Source organism: Corylus avellana, chromosome ca1 (genome assembly GCF_901000735.1).
Source record: "Corylus avellana chromosome ca1, CavTom2PMs-1.0".
NCBI lineage: Eukaryota > Viridiplantae > Streptophyta > Magnoliopsida > Fagales > Betulaceae > Corylus > Corylus avellana.
Genome location: NC_081541.1, coordinates 13,748,222 through 13,756,394, shown reverse-complemented (window position 1 = coordinate 13,756,394; position 8,173 = coordinate 13,748,222). Strand labels below are relative to the sequence as shown.

At 36.0% G+C, this 8,173-nt stretch overlaps 1 protein-coding gene across 2 annotated transcripts in view; it reads left to right on the top strand.

Moving 5' to 3' along the window:
• Window positions 1–6: 6 nt before the first annotated feature.
• Window positions 7–8,173, top strand: part of LOC132186188 (probable histone-arginine methyltransferase 1.4) — a 9,697-nt gene continuing 1,530 nt past the window's right edge. The window contains exons 1-14 of one of the 2 annotated variants that reach the window (XM_059600045.1): window positions 7–293; window positions 697–759; window positions 1,213–1,312; window positions 2,017–2,166; window positions 2,356–2,459; window positions 2,604–2,702; window positions 2,800–2,869; window positions 2,979–3,075; window positions 3,638–3,692; window positions 4,941–5,024; window positions 5,547–5,624; window positions 7,390–7,493; window positions 7,648–7,820; window positions 7,898–8,049. In XM_059600045.1, coding sequence (XP_059456028.1) covers window positions 93–293; window positions 697–759; window positions 1,213–1,312; window positions 2,017–2,166; window positions 2,356–2,459; window positions 2,604–2,702; window positions 2,800–2,869; window positions 2,979–3,075; window positions 3,638–3,692; window positions 4,941–5,024; window positions 5,547–5,624; window positions 7,390–7,493; window positions 7,648–7,820; window positions 7,898–8,049 — 1,530 coding nt within the window. In that variant the 5' untranslated portion in view covers window positions 7–92. Of the gene's footprint in view, window positions 294–696; window positions 760–1,209; window positions 1,313–2,016; window positions 2,167–2,355; window positions 2,460–2,603; window positions 2,703–2,799; window positions 2,870–2,978; window positions 3,076–3,637; window positions 3,693–4,940; window positions 5,025–5,546; window positions 5,625–7,389; window positions 7,494–7,647; window positions 7,821–7,897; window positions 8,050–8,173 lie in introns of both variants that reach the window. The other variant, XM_059600036.1, reaches the window with a different exon arrangement.

Genomic DNA, 8,173 nt, shown 5'->3' with positions numbered 1-8,173 from the left:
TTCTCTCGCAGACCATATATTTTTTATATATATATTTTTGTTTTTTATTTAATATTTGAAATAATTTCGAACTGAGCTCGTTGAGAACGATAATGGAGGGTCCGATAGGGCAAAAGCACAAGCAGCTAGAGTTCGCTTTGGCCTCAGTCTCTGACCTTTCTTCGTCTTCCTCAGCAGCTCAGTCTAAGCCAGTGGTTGCTCGGTTCTCGGCCGATTCTGGAGTCGCGGAGCTTCGATTTCAGCAGGAATCTGAATCAATTGCTGCTATCAATGTTGATCTCCAAACCGCGAAGGTTAGCTTTAGCTTCTTTTTTTTTTCTTCTTCTTTTTGAGGGTTTACTTTTTTGGTTGTTCGTTCGGTTGCCGAGAAGGCGGAGGAAAAGAAGGGAGTGGAAAAGAAAATAGATTAAACTTTTTGAGCATTATTATTATTATAATATTATTATTTTCTTGTTGCGGAGACCGAGCTAACTAAGTTCAAGCATTGGGTTAGACAATGTGGGTTTTGATGTGTTTTAAGATTCAAATTCCGTCTTTTTCTCTTTTCCTACATTTTCTCAGTGAGCAAATGGAGTCTATGTGTGTACATTCTTATTTGTTATTTTTTAAATCAATAAAGTTGATGTGAAATGTGTGAAACTTACAGCTTCAAAGAGTACAATATGATTGGTTTTTTTTTTTTTTAAATGTTTTCAGCTATTCAAATTGGGCCCTGTTCAATCAGTTTGCATATCTGAAGGTTCTGATTCCAGTAAGGAGGTATGGAAGATTATTTTAAGGTTGTAATTGTTTCACACACGCACACACACATGTATTCATTTATAATATATAATAGAAATGCCTGTGTGAAGATAAGTATCTTAACTTTATTTGGGATTTTACTTGGAAAATTGCAACATAACCAGTAGATTTCTGCTGTATGTTACTTTTGAAAATAGAAAAATGCGACACACTCGATCTCACACACTCTGAAGTGCACATTTCTTGATGTGGCAGTGAAAATCACAAAATCACCATTAGATTTTAGATGGATCACTATTGGATTTTAAATCCAATGGTGAATTTCACTTCCCTATCACGGAGTGTGCACTTGAGAATATAGGGTTGGGAGTGTGTAGCATTTCTATTTAAAATATTCAAATCGATGTTTATGTTATACTTGTAATGTAAGATTGTTGAAGTGCTGTGAATGTTAAATTACTTTTAAAGCAGACATCATATTCAAGGGGAGTCAGCATTCAATTTAGAAACGAGGAGGAGAGTGGGGCCTTCCATTGCACATTTGAGCAAAGGAAAAAGGAAGTTCTTCAAGGTACTGCACCCCCCCCTTGACTAGATAAACTATAAGTAAAGCTAAAGGAGTTGAAAAACTAAATTTGTTGTTATAATTCTAGTTATTTCTTGTAGTTTTGTTGAAGTTCGCGTGCAGAATGCTTATTATATATGTATGAGATATGGGAAAACAAAATGCATCTATGTTATAACATAAGTTATATGCAGTAACTTGATTCATATATTTTATGTGTTACAATTTGCTTTCCTAGCCACATAAGGAACTTGTTCCATCTGTAGGTGGGGAGGACTTCAGCCTTCAACATTTAGTGAGGGCTAACAACATTTGGAGAAGCATGTTTGAAAAAAGGAATTTAATCGTGAATATTCTGAAAATAGCTAATTTTAGGAGAAATGGGTGTAATCAGGTTGGATATATTGATGTGATTTACTAAATTTTGGTTGTGCATTTGATGCCTTGATCAAAGTAAAGTTGTGACCTTGATGGTTGTGTGAGAGACAGAAATGTGTTATTGAGTGTCTGCAATCTCCCAGGTCATATCTAAAGATGTCAGAAGGAATTACAAAATCAATGACTATACTTATTCTGGCTATAGGAATTAAAAAATCAATGACTATACTTATTCTGGCTATACTTTTGTCAGAGTTCTGCTTGCTTTCTGAAGTTGTTTGCTATATACCTATTTCCTTATTGATACTTGGATTTTTTTTTTTTTTTTTCAGGAGAACAATTACAATTACCAAATGGAACAGTTTCAGATACTAGAACCAAGTTTGATGATAAAATAGAGCCATCTTCTTCTAAAATGTACTTCCATTATTATGGACAACTTTTGCATCAGCAAAATATGTTACAGGATTATGTGAGAACAGGTTATATCACCAAGCTATGATCTTATGTTATGTTCTCTTCTGAATTTCTAGCTGAGAAAGTTCTTTATGCCTCAAACTCATTATACATTGAGATAGTTGAGATAATTTACCTGTACTTGAATTGAATGTGTCAGAAAAAGCTTGCATGGTGGATGTTTCAATGATATATATTATTCATCATTGTCTCAGGAACCTATTTTGCTGCTGTTATTGAGAACCGTTCAGATTTTATTGGTCGTGTAGTAGTTGATGTTGGTGCTGGTAGTGGTATTTTATCATTATTTGCTGCTCAGGTAACCTAGCTTTTTGGCCAATTAAGTTTGTCCTACCATGTATGATGATGTCTGGGTCCTTGTCTCTTGTGTGTGGATGCATGTTTGCAGTGTAATTTCTTTTTCTTTTGGTTGATCTTCTATCTCTTTCTTTCCTCAACAAAGGCTGGTGCAAAGCATGTTTATGCTGTGGAAGCATCTGAAATGGCAGAATATGCACGAAAGCTTATTTCTGGGAACCCATTACTGAGTCAACGGATTACAGTAAGATTTTTGTCTTGTCACTTCTAACTTTCTGCCAGTGTCATTATTGGTCAGTTATCTCACTGGATTCGTGGCACCGTGTTTTTCTAAAATATAGGTGGTCAAAGGTAAAGTAGAGGAAGTTGAACTGCCTGAGAAAGCTGATATCATGATCTCGGAGCCAATGGGTAAGCTTATAAAAGAATTTTATTTACAACAGAATCAGCCTAAAATGTTCGAACTTTATTGCTTAGAGTTTGCTTGTTTGATTTAGAATTTTCACTTGTATGCTTGCAGGAACATTGTTGGTTAATGAAAGAATGTTGGAGTCCTATGTGATTGCAAGAGATCGGTTTCTTCTCCCAAATGGGAAAATGTTTCCTTCAGTTGGAAGGTAAATCTGACCTTGAAATGCCTTCTCTCCCTCTGTCGTCTGGGTGTCTTAATTGCTGCAAGAGTTATCATGACTGCTGAAGTGGTCTTTGTTCTCCTCAAGTTAGCAAAATGACTTCTTAATTCAGAAATAATAGAGTGAATATGCAGTCTGTGCGTTAAGTTTTATCTGGTTTATATTAATCTGTATGTTTTTTTTAATTGCTCTGTATTTATTCAATGATGAAATTGCACTGACAGCTATTATTGATGGAGTCATTCCGACATTCTATGGATCCTCTTAGAAGGTTTCTCAATGTAATCCTTGATTATGAAATGTGAACTTTGTAATTATATCAGCACCATCTAGCGTAACTCTCATAAACTGGTTCACGTCTCCTTAATATTTTCTTGTTTTTGTTATTAAATCCGATGAATGTCTAGGCTATTTTGTAATTATGTTGTTGGTTTATGTGAAGCTAGGATCATGTCTTGTTAGTGTTTCATGAATTGAAAGTTGATTTACAATTTGTTACATCTGTTACTTTTTGGTTCTCATAATTTTAAGTTGATTACTCATGTAGGATACACATGGCACCTTTCAGTGATGAATATTTGTTTATTGAAATTGCGAATAAGGTGTGTATTTGATAGTGATTTCTCCAGAGTATTTTTTATAATTATTATTACTATGTGTACTTCAAGCATGCTATGATTAATTACTCATAATTGTTAGCTATAATATATAAAGGAGATTTAGGCCTTATTTGGCTAAGTTCTGGAAGTTGTTTTCGCTTTTCAAATGCTTCACTTTTCTCAAATATCATTTAACCAAACAGGTTTTCACATGCCCCCACCACTAACACATTTTTCAAAATAATCCACAATTTTTTTTTTCTTCTACAAAACAAAACAAAAAACACTTGTCAAAAAATAACGAAACACGTGTACATTTCTTTCACCGCAGCCTAACCCATGATGGTGGTCGCTGAATTGTCTATTGGCCCCGCAGTGGCCGTCAAGACCGTCTAGCAACTGCGTGGTGGCCGCTAGGAGATCATCACCACTGTGGCTGGCACCAGGCAGCCTCCAAAGTGGAGTCTAATTCCAATTTTTTTTTTTTTTTTTTTCCTTTTATTTTGTGGAAACACTTCATTTTTTGTTTTTTTAGAGGGAAAAAAAAAAAAAAACTCAATTTTACCAAATGAACAAATTTTCTTTCGTGGACTTCACATACAACAATTTGTCTCAATGTGGACTGCGCGAAATCGATTCTCAGTTTTATCTTTTTCAGAACTTTTCAAAACCCAAATCTCAAAACTTTTTATCTTTTCCGGAATATAAGTACTTGCCAATTGTGTATTACACTTGCATTCCCTTTTTTTAACGCTTTTTCTAAGCACTATTTCTTATCACCGTAACAAAAAAAGGGTTGGCATACTAGTCTAAGGGGATGAAGGTACTTATTCAATGCACCTCAAATTATACACATTTTGGTGAAACATGCAAAAATAGAATGATGTTCTCTTTCCTGTCAAGCCTGGAAAAGAAAAAAAATTACAAAAATAAAAGTGGGTCTTGCTTAGGTTGGGCAGCTTGTGGAAATAAGTCCACCCCACCCCACCCCCCAAAAAAAGAAAGAAAAAAGAAGCAAATTCCTACCCCTTAACTAATCGTCAGGATAAAATAGTGATGATCCTGACTTCTTATTGCTGATAGATATTCGATAGCAGCTCTTGTATGCATGGTATTGCTATTGTAGTCAAGTTTTCATTTTTGTCCATTTTCATCAATTATCAGATTAGATTGTTATTTATCTCTTCTGATTCTTACTATCATTCTTCACTTGAGAAAATCTTATGTATTACTCTTTTTTTTTCTTGCCAGGCCCTCTTTTGGCAGCAACAGAATTATTATGGTGTTGATTTGACATCCTTGTATGGATCGGCTTTCCAGGGATACTTTTCTCAGGTTCAATCTAAAAGTTCTATTTCCCATTTTGCTTGCCTGTAACAAACTTTGTCTGTCTTTAAACATATGGAACTACATTCTGGTTGATCGTATGTACCATTATACAATATATATACCATCATTAGCATGTGTAGAAGTAGAATTTGGGCACCTAAAGGTTCTTGTATCTGTACTTGTTCACTTTTTGGCGCATAAAGCATAGTTTTCTGTAGGTGACTATTTTGGATATTTTTGTATTGAGACCTCATCTCTATTTTCTGAACTGTTCATTAAACTGCTGGCTTGTTTCTTCATTCTATGGGATCTTATAAAATATGGGTGCTCCAAATAAATTTTCTTATATGCTTTGTGAGTAATAATCATTATGTACGAATGTTGGCGGTGTGTTTGGGTGTTAATATGCACGTTTCTGGTATTTCATTTTTTGTTGTGATGGTAATATTCCATTATGATATTATAACTATTTACTGCAATTTGGTGATGTTTTTGTATTTGATGGCTTCTGTTTTACTCTTCACACAGCCCGTGGTGGATGCTTTTGATCCCAGATTATTGGTGGCTCCTCCAATTTTTCATGTGATAGACTTTATGAAAAGCAAGGTATGAGTTAAATTGTTAGAGAGGATCTTGCGCTTTTTGTTAGATATACATCTCATTTTGCATATAGAATACTCCTTCATACTCTTTGTAATACAATTGCCTTTCCTAAGAAGAAACTGTCATAAGTATAATTTTAATTTTTTGCATGAAATTTATTTTCAGCCAGACTAGTGTAATTTGGTGTGCCTTCTTGAGTTCTGTATTTCAAAGAGGGGTTTCAAAGCATTTTGAAATGTTTCCTATTTTTGACAATGCAAGGCATAACATAGAGAGATGATCTATTTTTGATGAATAACATCATCTTACATTGTACTTAGGGCTGTAATCGAACCAAGCCAAGCCGAGCTTGGCCTATTCGAACTCGGCTCATTGAAAATTTGTATGACCCTGTTCGAACTGGCAGGAATTTTTAAAACATGAGCCGAGTTCGAACTCGTTTTATTTTTCTAAGCAAATCTTGTGTTGTTGAACAAATCAATAACCAATGTTTTGCTCAAATTCTAAGCAAATCTTAGCCTAAAACAAGCATATAATACACGCATCCAGCCAAATTCCTCTCAAAACAACTAATCTTCTTCCTTTTCAGTTAACTAAAGCAAATTTCATTTTGAAAGCAATAAAAACCTGTACTTTCAAAATGTCATCCAACAAATTCTTAATATTATAAAAAGAACCCAAGGAATAACAAAAAAACAAAGTGTAACCTTATCGTGAGAGCCTTGGTGTTGTGCCTGACATGACAGTGAAGGTCATGGCAGATGGCGATGTGCACTAGCTTCTCGATGTTGATGTTGCCCGCGCATAGGAGGGAGAGTTGGCCAAGGTCGAGCCCAGAGTAGCCAGGAAGGCGTGGTTGTTGAGTGCGAACCCCAGCACCACGTTGCTGATGAACTCGAGCCGTTGGTGGTCCTACCACCACTCGGCATAGGAGGAGCGGGCCAGGGCCTCTTCTAAGAGCGGCCTACACGAGTGAATGGCGTGGTTGCTGAGGTGCGAGCCCTAACTCCACTTCGCCTTTCACTTGTCAGTTGTCATCCTCAAGATCAAGAAGAAGCTTCAGTATGAAACAAGCACTTCTAGCCTTCTTTTCTTTTTTTCCCCGAGCAACAAGCACTTCCAAGTTCCAACAGATTGTTGACAGACAGAGTTGAGAGAAACAAGAGTGGAAGAGACTATGGCCTATGGTTGTACGTGGAAGTTCACCAAATCCAATAACATTAAATGCTAGTCTTGGCCTGTGTGAAATGCTCACACATCTCAAGCTTTCTCTAGAACTTTCTGTGTGTTTTGACGCTTCGTTATGCTCCATTAGAAACCAGAAAAAAATCTCAGCCCACTCTTCAATAGCTTTCCTTCACAACGGTTGGATTAGTAAGCAAGGGTTGGAAATACTTAGGATCCAACCAAATAATTCAAAAATTATGTAACATATATTTTTAATATATTAAAATCCTAAACAAAGATATAAATTATAATATTAATATATACTTGTACTGAATATATATATATACAGCCTAAAATTTGTTCTAGCTTTAAATGAAACGATTGTAGCCGAGTTTATTTATCCGTGCCAAACCCAAATCTGTTCGTGAGTGGTCTTGTTCATTTACAGCCCTAATTGTACTACTCAATTTCCATTCATTGTAATTGTATCTTCTTTGTTTGATTGAATTTCTCAATGCGTCAAAATAGTTGATTGCTTTTGATGCGTATTGGTAAATCAGCATACAAGTAGTTAGACCATTCTCTTAATTTCTTCCTACAGGAAGAGGATTTATATGAAATTGATATTCCATTGAGATTTATCTCCTCGGTGGGTGCTAGAGTGCATGGCTTGGCTTGCTGGTTTGATGTACTGTTCAATGGGAGGTAATCTATTGATTTTGATCAATAATATCTGCATTTGGACAGGACTGCATCCTTCCAAAATTTTCTTTACCGTGCAAAAATGTGGGTTCTATCTGTTTAACGTTTTGGTTTTTTTTTTTTTTTTTTGGGCCCAAACTACTGCTTTGATCTACAGCACTGTACAAAGGTGGCTTACCACTGCCCCTGGTGCACCAACAACGCACTGGTACCAATTACGTTGCGTTCTCTCTCAGCCAATTTATGTCATGGCAGGACAAGAAATTACTGGCCGACTCCACATGATTGCGCACAATGCTCAGAGTTATACGATCTATCTGACATTGTCAAGTTGGTTTCTATCTTATCTCTTGTTTCTGTGTCTCTGATTTGTTTATTTGGTTTTCTAACAAGTTCAACTTCACCAGCTAAAATGTGGGGGCCTGGTGCTGAACAAGAAGGAATACTTCAGACATCATCATGCAAACTTGATCTCAAGGAGCCCTACTACAGAATGTCTCAACCACAAGCCTATCCGTTAACCCAAGATCAGCAACAACATCAGCTAATAACCACGCAGGTATTGACTAACCCTGTCATGGCATTTCTATCCTTCAGATATGTGATGCTAGTCAGGAGCCTAAGAGCGGAGAACTTTCTACGTGAGGCAGTGATTGAGGAATTCTTTGATCCTATTTGGTTTA